This window comes from Sabethes cyaneus, chromosome 3 (assembly GCF_943734655.1).
Source record: "Sabethes cyaneus chromosome 3, idSabCyanKW18_F2, whole genome shotgun sequence".
In the NCBI taxonomy this organism is placed as follows: Eukaryota; Metazoa; Arthropoda; class Insecta; order Diptera; family Culicidae; genus Sabethes; species Sabethes cyaneus.
This window is the reverse complement of record NC_071355.1, coordinates 42,184,948-42,203,139: the sequence shown is the minus strand read 5'-3', so window position 1 is coordinate 42,203,139 and position 18,192 is coordinate 42,184,948. Positions and strand designations below refer to the sequence as shown.

Genomic DNA, 18,192 nt, shown 5'->3' with positions numbered 1-18,192 from the left:
CAGTAAGGGGAAAAATACTAAGGAGGGCGCCATGGTACCTCACACCGTAGTTTAAGAGTTTACAATCAAACTTTATGATATTGTTTAACAAATAATATTGTTATATTTTTCCAAGCAATAATTAAAAATTAAGATAATCATCGAACCACAACCAATTAATCTCTTCGTTCCACACCGTTCGCGCTGAGCTGCTGCTTAACATAGTCAGCCGCCGTCTGTTTGATCCGTTGGACCGACGTACGATCACCGTGCTTTTCCTCGAAGGCAACGTACTTGGTGTAGAGGGTTTTCATGTTACGCATCGGCAACCGCTGCGCAATGGCTCGATCCAGCGTTTGTCGGGCTGCCTCGATGAGACCATCCTTAACTAGCATGTCCACGTACTGTGACCAAATGTCCGTTCGCTTGGGATACGAAGTGAGAATCTGCTCGAACAGAATGTGCGCCTCGTCCCGGTCGCCATGTCGGTTGTGCAGGAAAGCGAACTTCACTATCAATGGGATGTCTGTGGATGGGACATAAAAATCCATGTATTATTGTTACAACCTGTAAAGAGTGACAACTTACGTTCTTTGTTCTCCAACGATTTGAGAGCTTTGCTGAGCAACGGTTTCACCATCATCGTTTGACCTATCTTATAGTAGCAATCAGCAATCAAAATCCACATTTCCGACTGCTTACGGAAGCGCTTCTGCAGAATGTCGATTATTTCGAGAACCTCCTGGGTTTTACCACAATCAATCAAAACCTCAACAACACGCGAATACACCTTGTAGGAATCGTTGTACTGGATAGCTTCGGCTAGGACTTCTTTAAACTTTTCAATCGTTTCGTAGCGAAGCTCAAGATTAAGCAAGGCAATCCAAACGTTCAACCGCTCGCCCTCTTCACGGAAGTTGATAGTTTGCAGAGCTCTGCGTGCCACGGCACGCGCCTTCTCCGTTTCGGCCGATTCCATATGGTGCACCATGTAGCGAATCCAGAGCAGACTGCTGTTCGGCTGCGAAAGAACCAACCGATCGAACTGGTCCGGTGTTTGGGGATCCACCGAAGCATCGGCCAGTTCTTCCTCGATCTGGCGAATACGTTTCTCCTCCTGCTTCATGGCTTCGAACCGTTCCTTACCGGTGAGCCGTTTTTTCGGTTGCTGTTCGACAATGTCATCCTCGTCGTTTGAGTCACTTGAACTTTGGTCGATGTTATTGCGCTTCGCGCTGCCACCCCAAAAGTTTTCCGGTCCCGGAAGACAATCCCGATTGGCTCGGTTTGTTTGTGCTGGAAACGGGCGCTTGGTGGCCTGTGAGTTACGCTTTTTATTGTACTCGGTTGGTGGCGCCTGCGGTTGAAGTTTATCTCTTTTTTCCGATTGTTCCTTGTGGGAATCGGTATTTTTCCGGCCCGACTGATTACTGCTGGTTGGAATTTTGTCAGTTTTAGCAGTCGGGCGTGAGCCAAAAAAAGGCTTCGATTGTTTTTTGTGATCTTTGCCAGACTTAGAAGGTTTGCTTTTCTTACTGAACGTAAACTGATCGTCGGCTCCATCTAGTTGACTGATAACAAACGGAATTTTGGGGCTTAACTTCTTGGCAGCCGATTTTTTTGTTTTCTTGTTTAGTTTGAGAATTTTCCCTGGGGCGGTTTCGACGGTTTTCACTTTGGAAAGTTTTTCCACCTTCGCTTTCTTTTGCTTTTTCGTAGATTTTTTAGCTGGTTTTTCTACCTGTTTTGGTTGGGTTTCACCGTCTGAAAAATATGGATATGAAATAAATATAATTATATTTAGGTATTGGGTTGGGTAGATTGTTTATAAATTTCTGTAAGGGTGGCAATCGACCAAATTCCGATAGCAAATAACAAAAAAATTTAGCTTTTAGATTTGTATTTACTTTAACTCTGAATAAGTATTATGTAATTTTATGCACAATGAATTAGGGATCCACTAACCTTGGGCGAGGTAAAAAAGGAGTCAAGTTAAAACAGTATTCTTTAATTATGCAATACATCGATATCTATCAGGTCTTGATGCGGTTATGGGAATGCTTTAGAAGTGATCAACAAATTCTCAGTCGCTCTAAGAGACAAATTCCTTCAATGGCGCTCTACAACTGGATCATAAAGAGGATCGATCGGCGTGCCCTTGGTGTTTTTGAGCGTAAAATCTTGCGATTAAGTTGAAGCGGTAAAATAAAAGATGGGGCATGGCCCAGGCGAATGCACCATGAATTTTCATCTAGTGTACAAATCTGCGAATCAGGCGAAATACCTCACTACAGTGCCAGTGGGCTGGACATACCAAGTATTAAAAGGGACTGGATGGGGAATTACAACCCAAGACCTGGGGTCATATGCTGTATTGGATAATTGACCTGTTGCCGAAAAAGTAAAGTAACAGATTGCGCAATCGAGCGATTGAAGCAGCTTGATAGTAAAACTTGTCGGTCGTCCTACAAGAAAATGAAAAGGTATTGTCAAACTTGAAAACCGAAAAATCATTCAAAAACGAATGCAACGAAATCCATGCGACGCAATGAGAAAATTAGTAGTGAACAGATATCAAACCAATCAGTGTACCGTATAGTCGCCATCTACCGCTCATTTAAAAACGATTCTAGCTTAGTTTGTCCATTGCAAATCTAAATTGTGGTCCATCGAAACCTAATTTGCGTCATAAGATACATAAAACAATTGTGTTTACAAGAAAAATTTACTTGGTTTCTAAATATTTCATAATAATGCCTTTAAAAAAAAGTAATGCAATTTCATGACCCCTTTTACCGCTCACTTGAAATATGATGATCCATTCACCGCCCATATGGGTGCCATTTACCGCTCATATTTTTTACTGTTGCCAAATAAATAAAACCCGCGTTTTGACCCCGTGTTTTGGGTTTGGCATTTATAGCAGAATAGAACGCTAATATAAATACTGTTGACTTATTTCGTGTTATGTAGAAGAATAGTTTCTAAATAACCAAAGCAACAAGTTCACTTGAGCTAATAATTCATTTAGTCATTTGCACTTGGCCTTAATAAAAACGCGATCAAAATAGCATTTTTCGCTTTTCGCTATAAAGATTATTTATTTTGGAAATGAGTTTTTATGAATATAGTGGACATTTATGTTTAATTCGTATCATTGAAAATACAAAATTATTGTTTGTCAATAGTTTTTAGAATGATGAACCATTTTAAAAAGATATAAGCAGTTTTTGTTTGAAATGAGCGGAAAGTGGAGCTGAGCGGTGAATGGCGACCTTATGGTATCTTAAAATAACTGAGCTTGGATTTAAGGCTTTCAATGTTTTCCGTTGAAGAAGGAATGAAAGTAAACTGATGTGTATCGTCGTTGCATTGTATCAGAGGGAGGACGGGATCAGGACTATCACTTGAACCGACATGCTGAAGTTGCGAAGTTACAGTCATTCAAGAAATACGACGGCATTGAAAAATGAACGCCCCAGCAGCACTCGGCGCCAAAATATGGACCAAAAAGCAACAAGGATGGTGCAAATCTCAAGAAGCAAGCATGGTCACCCTACTCACTGGATGGGGTGGGTCTGTACTGTACGGTGCAAAACTATACAGTCTCCGCAGCAAACTTTGATTTGACTATAATAAATTAACGTCGGAGGAATTTATTGCGAGTAATAGCTCATGTCATAAACAAGGAAATTCGGACTGGAACAATCGGAATAGACCCACGCGACGAAAAAGGATTATGGATTGGAAATTCTGGACGTGCAACTTCCTATCTCTCAACTTGCAAGAGAGCAAAAAAAAAATTAGAGAAAACGGTCTGTAATCGGTTGTTTGGCGAAGCTTTCGTTTGACGTCGAAACAGGAACTTTGTACGGCCGTCAAGTCAACTTTACGAATGTATCTCTTGATTCTACCAATCAACTGTTTGCAATTCATGGCTCTCCAGTTATTTTTGTACATCAAGGAACTCAAAATTCCGAAGAAATCTTCGATTGGGCGCACTGAGACAGAGTTTTCGGGTCGTGGTTTTTGAATAAAAATGGGATCGAATATTCACGATTGTGTTTTTTGGCGTAATGCGATGATGTTCTATCCGGACAAAACACGTATTGTCCATCTGCATGATGTTTTTGTAGAAACGGGATAAAAATTGCCTGGGAAAGATGGCATCGAAGCGGCGATTATTAAAATCAGACTAGAAAAGGTGACCGTTTGCATGCACTGGCTAATTGTTAGAATTTGGAATACGGAACAGCAACAGCACTATCCAGCGCGCACAGTTCTCAATGCTGCCTACAAATTGCCATCTGATTGATTGTGTCAAAGGTAAATAAGTCTAAAACAAAGTGCTTGAATAGTAGTATAGTATAATGAAAATGATCGACGGCGATGAGTTTGAGGTAATTGACGAATTAATTTACCTTGGCTCACTGGTATCGACGGACAATGACACCAGCCGTGAGATTCGGAGGCATATTGTTAGCGGAAGTCGTGCTTACTATGGGCTTCACGAGCAATTGCGGTCGAGCAGACCTGTACAAAGGGTACCCTGTACAAGACGCTCATTAGACCGGTTGTTCTCTATGGGTATGAAACATGTACAATGCTCGAGAAGGACTTACGAGTGCTCGGAGTTTTCGAAAATCGAGTGCTAAGAACGATCTTTGGCGGTGTACAGAACAATGCAGTATGGAGGCGAAGGATGAACCATGAACCCAGTTCTATGGCAAATCCAGTATCCAAAAGGTGGTTAAAACTGAACGGATGGGCAGGGCATGTTCTAAGAAAACTGGATAACTACCTTGCCCTGTTTGCCTCAAATCCGAAAAGAACAAGACGCCCAGGAGCGCAGCGAGCAAGAGGGCCAGACCAGGTGAAGGGAGAAGATCGGAATTGGAGAGCAGTAGCCCCCAACTGAGTAAATTAGAGAAAATTTATTCAACAAGCTTTATACTAGGACGGTAAGCCACCTAACAACAACAACTCTTCATCACCCTTTAGTACTGAATCACTAGAAATTCATCTTCGGAATTATCTCCAGTCCCGAAAGAGTCACTGGCGTCGCAACTGCATTCAAAAACCTCTCAATATTAAAGAAAAAATCAGAGGGATTTTGTACAAGACACGACCGCGGTGAAGGTGACGCAAGACTACGAAGTCTCATTGTAGTGATAGTAGCATGTATTCATGCATGTAATTATTCGAATCTCCAGGTACACATACTTTTTTTTGTTGGGGGATTTGACTACTTTGTCCATTAATTTGAACTTTCGTAGTATATCCCTGTTTACTGTACGTGCCATGCAAGCCAATTGCCATTTTATAACTAGGCATTTGCTCCTGCGCGTTCGTAGCCAGGTATAATATGGTTTATGAAACCGATAATCTTCCCGGGATTAGCAGACCAAATGTCACTAGGAGATAAGCATCTCTTGTCAAGAAATTTAGCTCTGCTCATGCAAAGCGCACTACAACTGCAAAGCAGGTGCTCCGACATTTCGCTTTCAAGATTGCAGAAGCGACAGATATCATTTTCAACCCGACCCATGATGATATCTACTCGGACAGTGCCCTGTTACTAGGCCGGTAAATGTGCACAGAGCTCTCTTGTTAAGCTCTATGAGCTTTTTAGTGGTTTTTACGTTTGGATTAATGAATCTTTTTGTCTGGTTACAACCTCTAACTGGCCGTCATCTTTTGTTCTTCCCAGTTCCATTTTGATTGTGCATTTTGATATACCGCAAAAAGGCTCCGGACCGATGAATTCCGAATTGGAGCCCACTTTTACTAACTCGTCTGCTATTTCATTGCCTTCAATGCCGCAGTGCCCTGAAACCCAGTTTAGATTTGCTGTATTGATTTGGCATAGCTGCCGTAATGAAAGTATGCAATCCCAGACTATTTTCGATATATCTTCTTCTCAAGCAAACATTCACACATTCAATTATTGCAAAGATCTCCGCCTGAAACACAGTTGGCCATAGTCCCATAGCCACAGATATTTTTGTTCCAGGGCCATAGATTCCAGCACCAGTTTTTAAACCAATTTTTGAGCCATCCGTGAAAAATATCGTTGAGCTTTCACGAACCATAGGAAGTCCGCTCTCCCAATCGGAGCGTCAAGTTTCACACACCTTGTAGGGAGTATCATAGTTATCCTGCGGATTCATCCAATCTCCGTTCAATTTTCTACCAACGGGTCGGGCACAACCATAATGCACTGACTGCCTTGCTTATCACGGCGTCGAGATGTGCATTCCAGTTAAGCTTATTAACATCTAGGACCAATCATAGAAATTTGACCTGTTCATTAAATTGGATTTCTCTGTCTTCATGCTTGAGAGGCTGAAGCCTGAAGTTGAGTTTCCTCCTCTTTGTGAATGGGACGATTACGACTTTTGCCGGATTAATGCTAAGGCCCTCCTTTCTACATCAAATTTGGGTATGTTTCAGAGCCTGTTGCATTCTTTCTGAAACCGTAAATTTTCTAGCCACGAGGGGGCTTTGTCACTCTTTTTGGCGTATTTCCCAAGCTAGGACATGAAAATGGTTTAGGTTAAATCGCGGTGTTAAGAAATCTTGTTGAGACGAAGAATCTTCCAACCAATCAAGAAAAGCGAGGATTTCCAGTTGGACATTGCTTCATCATTTTTTTAATTTTTCAATAGTAGGGTTTATTTCTAATTCCCGTCGTAGTAAGTAAAGCCACTCTAATTTTCATCATTTCTTGGATGGATATAATGAATATTCTTCCAAAAGTTCTTGTGTTGATTTGACTCAAAGACACTTACCTTCCGATCCGTGCACTTTGAATTCACTAAAAAGTGATTATTAAAGCATTTTATAGAAATTGCGGAACTGACTTTATTTCTTAAATTCGTGGTACCATTTTAAAATCCGTCCAATAACATTTTTCATCGTCTGAACTAAAAATCACAACGTTTACGAAATTAGCCGGTATGTTTTTGTGTATCTCAAGTAACCAGTAAGCACTAAACACTAGTCCTTTGACAACATTGTATAAGCATACAGAACTATGATCAAAAGCTTATTTTTCCTTATATACTTCTGTAGAACTCATATAATGCTAAAAGGGGGCGACTAGTAAATAGAAAATTACGTCTGATATGGAACTCCATTCTCAAAAAGTTAGTCACACGTGTCGGTTGATTTTCGAAATTGTCGCGATTTTAAACTACATAGTGGCTGTATTTGAGTGCGAACAGAAAAGTGAGAGTCATTGAGTGCATAAAGGGTGTTGAAAGATCAAAGATCTAGTTAAAGTGCTAGTTTATCGAAAAAAAGCGAAAGCAGAAACCTTTTTGGTTGAAAAGTGAGGTTAGAATGGAAGTGGAAGACCCGCCGGATCCTGGCGGAACAAACAACGAAGTCAGCAGGCCGAACAGTCATCAGAGAGAGAAATTCGAATACACAATCCAAGACGAAGCGCCATACCGAGTGTATGTAGAATTGAGAGACACTCAACAAAATGGAAGAATAAACAAATTCTCTTTGGGCTCAAAGCTGCGCGGTTTTCCAGCGTATAAAAACCATATAATCGATATGAGACAAGTCGGCAGGAATAAGATAATGGTAGTACTGAATAGCTACTACAGAGCAAATTCGATTATTGATACTATCAACAATAAAGATGATACGTATATAGCATACATTCCAAAACACGTGGTCTGCATAACGGGAGTAATCTCTGGTATCCCGATTAACATCACAACAGAAGAAATTCGAAACGAACTACAAAGCGAGGTTCCTGTGGTAAGCGTCTACCGTCTAAATCGTTATGTAAACCGGGAAAAACAACCTTCAACCAGAATATCCGTCACCTTTCGAGCAAGCCGTCTCCCCGAGAAAGTGCGACTGTTCTGCTGTCAAAGCAAAGTACAGCCATTCGTGCAAAAGTTACTATTTTGCCAAAAATGTTTACGTTACAATCATAAAACAGAATACTGTAAGAGCCACCGTAGATGTCAAAAGTGCGGCGAACGCCACGAGGACGAGAACTATGAAAACTGTTTGCTTCGCAGCAAATGCCTACACTGTAAAAAATCACATGAGACGGGAAGTATTGATTGCCCAGAGCGCCTGCGTCAAGAACAAATTAAATCCATAATGGCAAAGAAAAATTATACATTCGTCGAAGCTCGAGACATGGTCAGCTTCACATCCAGTAATGTGTTCGAACCTCTCAACTCGTTGCAAGATATGCCAACGCTGGCAGAGACATTACAGAAAAGCAGTAATCTGGCTGCACAATGGCAGCAAACCAATTATCCGAGAACCCCTGTTACACCCGGTGTCAAGCAGTACACAGAAAAATCAAAGACGCAGCAACAGCAGCAGCATAAGCGGAAGAGACCAGAAATAACAGAACTTACAACGAACGAGGAACCAGGAGCATCAGGAGCGCAAACGAACAAGGTATCGAAAGAACAGGAAACAAAAGGAACAGCTTTACACAACCAACACACAGTTCATGAGGCAGAGAAATGGAATAGTATGATGCGGGAAACCAGCCAGAAAATAGAGTTAAATATATCGAACCAATATCAAAATAGAGCGATGTGCTTCTATACAGAGATTATCAGTGACGAAAATATCAACGCTGAAACCAAAGAATTATTGAAGCGAAGCGTGCAAAAACATTTTCAACTAAATCAAACCATAATTTAAAAAAAAAAAAAAAAAAAAATCAAAAAAAAAAAAATTTATATAAAAATCGTTTACAAGTAGCTTAGAAAGTTATCAACAATCGCCTACATTAAAATTCAAACCGTTAAAAGTAATGCAATGTAACATACAAAGCTTAGAGAAACACAAAGCTGAATTAAACAGAGTCCTCATCGAAGGAGGCTACGAAATCGTTATACTATCGGAAACATGGACAAAATATAGTTTCGAACAAAGCTCCAGATACAAACTTCCACGCTACCATCTCATCTCGAATTCGCGAAATGATAGCTATGGAGGAGCAGCTATAATGCTGCAGAACGAGTACAACTACCTGGCAATTCAGTTGCCAGCTACGTCAGAGTGGACTCAAGTATGCGGTATCAATGTATGTCATCTTGATATTGCGGTAGTATCTATATATATTAGCCCCGATATACCGGCAAATGTGTTCGAGGATGACATAAGTAAAATTATTAGCTCTTTAGACCAATATAAAAAGGTACTGCTCGCCGGAGATGTCAACGCGCATCACTACGCGTGGGGCAACGAAAAATGTGACCGAAAGGGGACCATTCTGATAGAAACGATTAACAACAGCAAACTGCTAATAGTAAATGACGGTTCCAACACGTTTATTCCCGCACAGTTAAATAAGAAACCTTCGGCCATCGATATCACGCTATGTACCTCGGAATTATACACCGATATACAATGGATCGTACGAGATTTCAGTATAGGCTCCCATCATATGGTCATCGAAACCACACTAGGATGCAATGAACCGGAAAAAAATAAATATTTTTATAACAAGAAGAAAATCTGTGAGGCAATGGCAAAAATTGATCCTAGAGTAGTTAAAACAGTAAAAGACCTTATTCCAGTGGTAAAAAAAGCTTATAAAACTAATAGGCAAAAGGACACCAAAGTACCTAAACATTGGTGGACAAATGAGGTAGAAGAAGCCTGGGTGAAAAAAACGGAAGCAAGAAGGAACTTCAACAAATTATCAAGTGTAACGAACCTAATTGAATTCAAAAAAAGTTCAGCGATGTTCCAGAGAGCTAAAAGAGAAGAAATCAAAAACAAGCTAATCGAATTCCAAGATGAAATAAATCCTTTCACTAGTTCCAAGGAACTCTGGGAAAAAGTAGGCAAACTAACAGGAAAACGAGTTCGAAAAAAAGAAAACAACGTGATGTACGACGATAAGAAGGCTGCAGAAGAGTTCCTCGATGCACATTTCGGACCACATGATCCCCAGCAGGGTCTGAGAGCAATGCCGTGGTTTACAGGCGATTTAATAGATAAAGATAAATGGAATAGAATACTTGCTAGTAAATCAAAACCATCAGCGCCAGGAGACGACCGGATTACTTATGAAATGCTGAGGAAGCTAAATCCAATAGTAGTCGACAATATCTTAAGAAACGTAAACGAAATGTGGATAAGAGGTTACCCGGACGACGATTTAAAATCGATACGGATTGTGGCTATCCCGAAACCTGGAAGGGATCAGACTACACCGTCAGGAAAGCGACCAATTAGCTTAGTGCCCACGATAACCAAAGTAATCAACACAGCTGTTCTAGAGAGACTCCAAAAGTGCATTGAAGAAAAAAACCTCCTACCAGCAACATCATTCGGATTCAGGAAAGGACTGTCAACCAACACGTGTCTTCAATTCGTAGTCAACACTATTAAAAAACATAAACGGCTTAATATGAAGGTGGCATTAATTTGTGTTGACTTGAGCAACGCTTTCAATGCAGTAAAAACGGATATATTAATTGACACGCTCACTGATATGCGTGTGCCTGGAGAAATAAATACATGGATAGCAAATTTCCTACAAAACAGACGGTTGAACCTGCAAATCCGCGGTGCGACTATCTCAAGGACAGTGAACAACGGGCTACCTCAAGGGGATATCCTGTCACCAACACTTTTCAATCTCTACACCCTCGCTTTGCATAAAATTGACAACGATGACGTCGTACTAGTACAATACGCTGATGACTTTGGCATCCTGGTAAAAGGTAAAACATTCGAAGGTCTGAATGACACAGCGCAAAATTATATGAACATTTTTGTGGAGACAGCAACAGCGTTAAACTTCACCATAAATGCAGAAAAAACGAAAGGAATTATATTCCAGAAAGGGAACAATCAGCTAACCGTTCGGATAAATGGAATCCAACTGGAAACCGTGAGAGCACACCGTCATCTGGGTGTGTATATAGACAGTTTCTTATGCTTTGGGGCAAACACCAGAGAGGTCGCGAAAAAAGTAAATGAAAGACTCAACATGCTGAAGATAATTAGTGGAATTAAAAATGGCTCACACCCGCAAACAATGACCAACATCTACAAAGCCTTAGTGAGGAGTATACTAGAATATGGATGTACAATACAGAACAATGCCAGTAAAACAAATCGGAAAAAGCTGGAAGTTGTAAACAACCAGTGCTTGCGAAAAGTAACTGGCTGCACTAAAACAACTCCTCTCAACGCCCTAACGGTCTTAGCCGGGCAACATCCTTTGCATCTCAGACAAGACTATGTAGCCAACAAAGAAATCGCCAGATCTTTCAGCCGAAACGATATTATTGCCGTTCAACTCAGAGAACTAAGAAACCAGGACACTTCGGACCTAGAAAAATACAGTTACCTGGAAAAGATGTACCTGAAAAATAAAGACATTTTCAACGACATCATGCAAACCATAAAGCTCCAAACGATTGCAGTGGATATATATCCTTCCCTAGATGGGCTAACGACAGCCAAAAATGAAACAAACCCTTTCAAATTGAAACAACTAGTACTCTTTACCATGAACAACAAATTCCGAGAAAGAAAGCGCATTTTTACCGATGCATCGAAGGAGGGCGAAAAATGTGCTATAGGTATTTACCTTGAGTGCTGTAAAGGAAGATACTGCTACAGGCTGGAACAGGAGAGCAGCATTACAGCTGCGGAAATAACAGCGATCAGAAAGGCGTTATCCTTTGTTCAGGCGATAAATTTACAAAATTGCGTGGTGTACACGGATTCGAAATCGGCTTGTATTATGCTGAAAGACGCGAAAGAAGAACAAGTGGGTCCGGAAATAGTGATAGAAATTTTACAAATTGCTGACCAATTCGGGGTTGCTATCCAATGGATTCCAAGCCACGTAGGAGTCGAAGGTAATGACATCGCGGATCGACTGGCTAAATCTGGACTTTCCAACGAAGCACCAACCTACGGTAACAGAATATTTTTTAAAGATGCACTGTATCGTTTTAAAACACTAACCGAAGAAAGTTCCAACAATTGGTATCAAGAATACTCGGCCGAAAAAGGTAAACGTTTCCACAAAGTGTGCCCAGAGTTTTCGACAGAGCCGTGGTATTACCGAAAACAAATGGCTGGACGAGACATTCGACTAACAAATCGATTAATGACTGGCCACGACTTTTCCAATTTTTGGCTAGCGAAAATGAAAATCATCGACGAGGAAAACTGCGAATCCTGCGGTGTCCCTGATACCTCTGAACACGTAATTTTTCACTGCAAGAAGCACTGTCTACTCAGAAACAAAACACACTTCGGGAAAAAGTTTTCCAATCTTACGGACCTGTACAATTCAAAGAATATAGAACTATATCAAGAAGTAGCTGAATTCGTGAAGCAAATCAATGTTATGATGTGATCAAAACGAAATTCGAAAGGATGAACGACTAGTCGTCACTCAAACGTTGGGAAAAATATTGCTGGCCATATAGTCGGAGATACTGGGCCAACACCGGAGCAGACAGCAGTCAGCTCTAACCAGAGAGAAGAAGAAGAAGAATGCTAAAAGGGCGAAATAGCGGGTTATTAAAATGCTACGCCACAAGCATTTAATAAGCATTATTCGTGTTTGTTTGAGGCTTAATCGAAACGTCATTTAGTCTATATTATCGACGTATCGAAAAAGTATTGACGGCATATTGTTTGCTAGTTATGGAAAATAAAAATAGATTCGACCGGGGTTTCAAAAACTAAAAAAGTATTTTCTCACGTTCATTTTTTAAGCAAGCGATTTTTTTGGCAGCATCTCAAGAGGAGCAGAATAAACAGAACCATTTTTTGAAATGCTGAATAATGTTACCTCCTAAACAGGGCTCGAGAACTGGGGAGTTAGTCATGCAACCTCATTCGTTCTCTTGCCCCTTTGCTATCTAAACCATAGCGGACGTGATTGAGTGAGTTGAAATTAGTCGTATTTAAATCTTGATGACATTCCCTCTCATATCATGGCTACTTGTCCTGCATTACCAATAGGGTAAAAAAAGCAGCATCCGGTAGGTGGAAGAGGGCACGAATAGTGGCCGTAGAATAGCAAAATAAGAAGTCAAGTACAGGCTGTTTATCAACACTTACAGCTCGTTTTAATACAATTGACTAAATGCTTTCTTTAATGCTGATTTACGTTAATGCTTCTATGCATCAACAATGTTAATATACGTTTTATAAGCATTAAGATTGCTGATATACAAAAGTTTGGCCCTAGGGATGCAGAATTATTTCCAATATACGGTTTTGGGTTAATGCTTATGGTTACTTGGGTAGGACGGCATGGCCAATATTATTCTGCAAAAATTTCTGCTGGTCATGCAAGTTTCCCGGCTGCAGAATAACGACAATGCGTTGCGTGAGTTATTTTCATTTTATGAATGACGGAAATTGAAACAATTAGCCGACATTTTCTTCTTCGTCGCACGAAAAAACGTAGGAAAGTAATGGTTTAATGAAATAAAAGCATTTAAATAGATTTCAGCTCACTTTGATTGACCACGCATGATAGTCAACACACTAATTTTGCGTTGTGTGACATAAAAAACGCTGATATTTTTAATAATTTGTGTTGGATAGTACTTTGAAATGAATAGGTTTCATTACCGGTGTGGATGCGTAGAAGATTTTCCGATCGATTGGCGTAGAAATATTTAAAATTGATCTGGAAACCGCTAAGCTTTTAGCGCTCAAAACCTTTCATTTTTCGTGATGCTCGCACCTCGCACTTTTCGATTTTTTGGAATGACACCCTATTCTAAACCTTCCCGTAAGACGTAGTCCTACGTCAAAATTGTAGCGGCTTCAACCATGGTAGCTAAAGACATGGTGAAAAAAATACGACAAACAGTAGGCGAAGTATAGTAAAAGCTTTTGCTGTGCAGGGCAGGAGATGACATGGTGCTCTGTGACGTAGAAAGTTTGCAGCTTCTTCTCGTAGCGTTGGTTTTATGAACAGCAACCAAAGCAACGAAGCTTTGTTAGTGATTGTTTGTTATCTACTACAACAAATCACTTGACTGTGATCGATGGTAAAATCGTGGTTTCAACAGGGTTTTTCGCATTTGCACTTTTTTGCACATATGGGCAGTAAAGGTAGTGCAGAGAAACCCAAAACAATAGCTATAAATAACCAACTTTAGTTCTGGTACAAAACACAAAGCTATGTTTGTTCAGTTCAAGCTGTATGGTCGATGTTAAGTCAGAGTAAACCAAGTAGAGAAAAACAAATTCAAAGTTTGCTGCTCTGTATTGTTTGCTATTAATCGTTGGAAATCATCTCATAGCTTTGGCTATTTGCAACATTAATGAAATCTGATTAGAGTAAAATGTAGCTTAGAAAATTGTTGATCGTTTACAACTGTCATCAACTCATTTCTTTAAACTTGGTGACTTGGTCCGGTCTGACTTATGTACCCCTGAAAATTTATTACGATAAACGATTTAAATATACATGTAACAAGTTCAGTGCTTCAAAAGGATTTTAGTACGATATCGCTTGTATTGTATGTACTTCGCTCAGTTAATAGCTTGTAAGCGTCTCGAATCACAACGAACACGAATTTGATACGCGTATTAAATCACAATTTTAAACCATATGCAAGCGACAACAAATCGGTACCGTACTAGAATCAACTAAATCGAAAGGCTACTACAACATACCTTTATCGATGCCAGAATCGCTATTGCTATCAGCTTTGGCTCCGTCTGTTTTGTCCTTTTCGTCGTCACTTTCCTCCAGAATTGGTTCCTCATAGTCATCTGGCAACCAGCAGTCTTTGGTTGACTCTGGACGAACGCGCGCCTCTGGCGATGCCTTCAAATCCTTATACTTTTGGAAAGATTCATCGATCAAACCATACACAAAATCCTTCGAGGTTTCCAATAGCACTGCTTGTGTCTTTTTCGTCACTCGAATCGGCTCAAAGTCGTTATAGTGGCATTTCACCGGAACGATCACTAGCGGACAATCCACTTTACGCAAGCAGCCCACCGTTACGTAGTTGTTGCTAAATAGACTGATGAATTCTCTCGGGTTGTCAGCATTCAGGAACCCGTCAGTTGGTTCCCACGATTCCATGTCCTCCACGTGTTTGAGATATTTCTTCGTCACACAAACGTGAACAAGCTGTCGCTCAACGTCCACCCAAACAACGCGACCCTTCAGTTGATCACCTACGCTGCAGTCCGTACCATCCACGTTAGCAATTCCCTTAACAGCGCTGAGAGCATCATCGTTCTCACCCAGTCGTACGATTATTGATTTACTATCGGAATCCTCAACGAAACTCTCCACTACGCAAGTCACAATCTGACCAATGCTGTATCTGCTGAATGGCTTATCTTGTGACTTGAATCTGAAATGAAATAAATCATATTTAGATAAAGGCATAGAGCTTGAGGACAATTGAAAACTCACCTATCCAACAGCCCTTGGACCTCCGACAGATACAACCGCATAAACCGTAACACCTCATCCACACCCTGTAAGCAGACATCCTGCAGTTTGGCCGAAACATACAGCAACACTCCGTCGTCTTTCGGAATTCGCTTGACCACTTTCACCAACACGACCTGCCCATGTTCAATCAGCACCCCTTCAGGATCGCTAGAAAATTCCTTCCTACGCAGCCTGACCTGGCGCGGGTAATCCTTCAATGCCAGCTGAAACGATACTTTCCTTTCCTGAGCGTTGGATCCCAGACAGTAAGCTCTTAGTACCTGACCAAGCTTCACCTGCTTAACCTGTGTTGGTTTGTGCCGGAAGTAATGTACGTCTCGACAGCTGTAAACGTTTTCCTTGATGTTGACCACTGTCAATTTATCACCCTCGCGCAATACGCTCTGGAAGATGGCATTGTGTTCGGGAAAATCCGAGTACGTCTCCGGTGGAATCACACCAGTTTCGTTTTCCTTCACAAGATAAACGTCCGCTCCGGTAGCGTAAACACCAGTTACGGTTGCAAGTGCAGTGTGACCTAGTTTTTCCTTGCCAGCCGTGAGCGGAATCGAGAGTGTAATTTTTTGACCATTCTCCGTCACTTCGTGCACATTAAACAACGCAGAAGATCCCAGTTTGAGGCGATCAATTTGCTCCACGTCTTGCGCTATTTCACGACAAAATTTGAACATAATTCCGGTTATCCTGTTGCAAAACGAGACTACAAAGTATTTCTCCTGTTCTTTAATGACGGTTCCCAAATAGGATCGGCCCACAACGATGTTCTCCCTATCCGTTAGCAACTTGGCGGATTTCTTCATGTAATCTGAACGATTCGAAAAATGAGCCAACCTTCGGTCCTCTTCCAGGGAAATCAAACGAAGTTTGACGGTTCGATTTACTGCCAGCGTTGTGCGAGGTTCAAAATTGAACGACGTTAGCAATCCTTTCACGTTGCCCGCCGAGACAGTGAAACCTCGATTGTTGTCCAACTCCTTGACGATTCGACAATCGTAAATTTCGCCGACCGTCAGATCGCCGACGGTAAAATACTTCATGTCCAAGGACTTTTCATCATCAGTTACAATAATGGTACGATCGAGAGCTTCATAACGAATAACACGCACCTTATGAAGGGAATTGACCTGATACTTGGCCATTACTGTACTCTCGTCGTAATTTTGCTGATACTTGCTTCTTATGATATGCCTCGGAAGCAAACCTTTATATTTCTTGGCAATCTGAAACCAAACTCCCTTGGGACTTTTGCTAATTATTTTAGCATCAGCAATAACAGTTCCGGGTTCCACCGGATTTCTCACCAGGGCTTTGTTTCCATCATAATTTGCCAATGTAAGAAAAATATGCTTACTCAGTGGCATCACGTACAGAACGCGTGCCTGAACCTGACGGAAGAGCGTGTAGTTGGTCAGCTTTGACAGTGGCTTTTCTAGCATATTTTCATTGACGAAAGCTGGAACAGTATCGTCGAATAACGTTCCCTGTAATCCGTTGGGAAGGATCGTTTCCACCGTAAATGTCACCACGGATCCAGGTACAAGCGCATCGATATTGGTACTTTCAACTTTTAACTTACGTGGCTCATTTGGTTTAAAAGCTTTCAAAATTACCGTAGATGAGCTCTTTGTTTGTCCTATTAGTTTTTCCACCTTACAATAAAGATTCGTACCAATTTCCATCTTATTCTTGCACACATTAGCCGTAGGAATAAATGCCCGAACGTTCTTAATGCCAACATTCATCAGATAACCGTGATCTTCCTCCTCTTCAATAGTGGCACTCAAAATCGATCCTTCGACCAGATGTTCACGGTGAAACTCGCTATGGAGATCCTTTGGGTTTAGCGTCAACTCAAGTCGTTTGTCCATCTCGTGTTTCGCCTTAATTTTTACGTACACCAAATCACCGGGTTGATACAGTTCGTTCAAGCTCGGGCAGCGAACCTCCTCTTCGGTGCTGTTGGCCTTCTCAATGAAGCAACGCAAACGGTCGTTGTATATCTCGGATATTCCCACCAGGGGAACCGTTCCGCACAATCGACCCGGCAGTGAAATGGTCAGTTCCATTTTTTGAACTTTAAAAACACAGCCCATTACCAGCATACCAACCTGGACTGTTTCAAAGCTCAAAGCAGGTGCGGTGACACTGTGCTCCAGCTCTTCTTTGTCCTGTTCGATTTGCTCCAGGCGCTGCTGTAAGCGTTCCTTCTGACGAGGTTTTTGCGGTTTTTCTTCGTTGGTAGTAGATGCTCCATATTCCTGTAGAAATAAAATACAATACAATTATTTATATTTTAGATCGTTCAGTTAAATTTTGTTTAGAAACTAACGATATTCTTTTTAAATTTCTTTCGCGGCTGCTTGTCCTCGTCAGTTTCGGCTTTTCGGCCGCGTGGAAATGATGGTTCAACATAAACCATGGTTTCACAGTTCAACGGTAAATAAGTCTACCACAATTATAATATTAACACTGAGCTTTTGTTTGTTATAGTTAAACAATACACTTTCTGTGTTTTAATTTGCCAGTATTTAAAACAAAATTCAAAACGTGTTTCCCTTATAAAGCGCCCACAGAACTATGCACAGCACATGTGAGTTTTGTTTACCAACGTTGACCGATGCACGCATTTTGACATTTTTTATGGCAAGGGTGACGTTTTTAACATTTTTATGGAAATTCTAAAGTGAACCAACAGAAAGACGTAACCCCATGTTTGTTTCTCCTTGTTCTCAACTGAGAACTGTTCC

At 41.0% G+C, this 18,192-nt stretch overlaps 1 protein-coding gene across 1 annotated transcript; it reads right to left on the bottom strand.

Moving 5' to 3' along the window:
- Positions 1-116: 116 nt before the first annotated feature.
- LOC128740949 (protein RRP5 homolog) lies at positions 117-17,984 on the bottom strand. The gene is made up of 5 exons (XM_053836526.1): positions 17,775-17,984; positions 15,404-17,703; positions 14,647-15,341; positions 568-1,743; positions 117-505 (listed from the first exon to the last, which is right to left on the bottom strand). Exons 1-5 carry the CDS (start codon positions 17,862-17,864, stop codon positions 156-158), a joined length of 4,611 nt encoding a protein of 1,536 aa, XP_053692501.1. The 5' UTR covers positions 17,865-17,984; the 3' UTR covers positions 117-155.
- Positions 17,985-18,192: the final 208 nt, after the last annotated feature.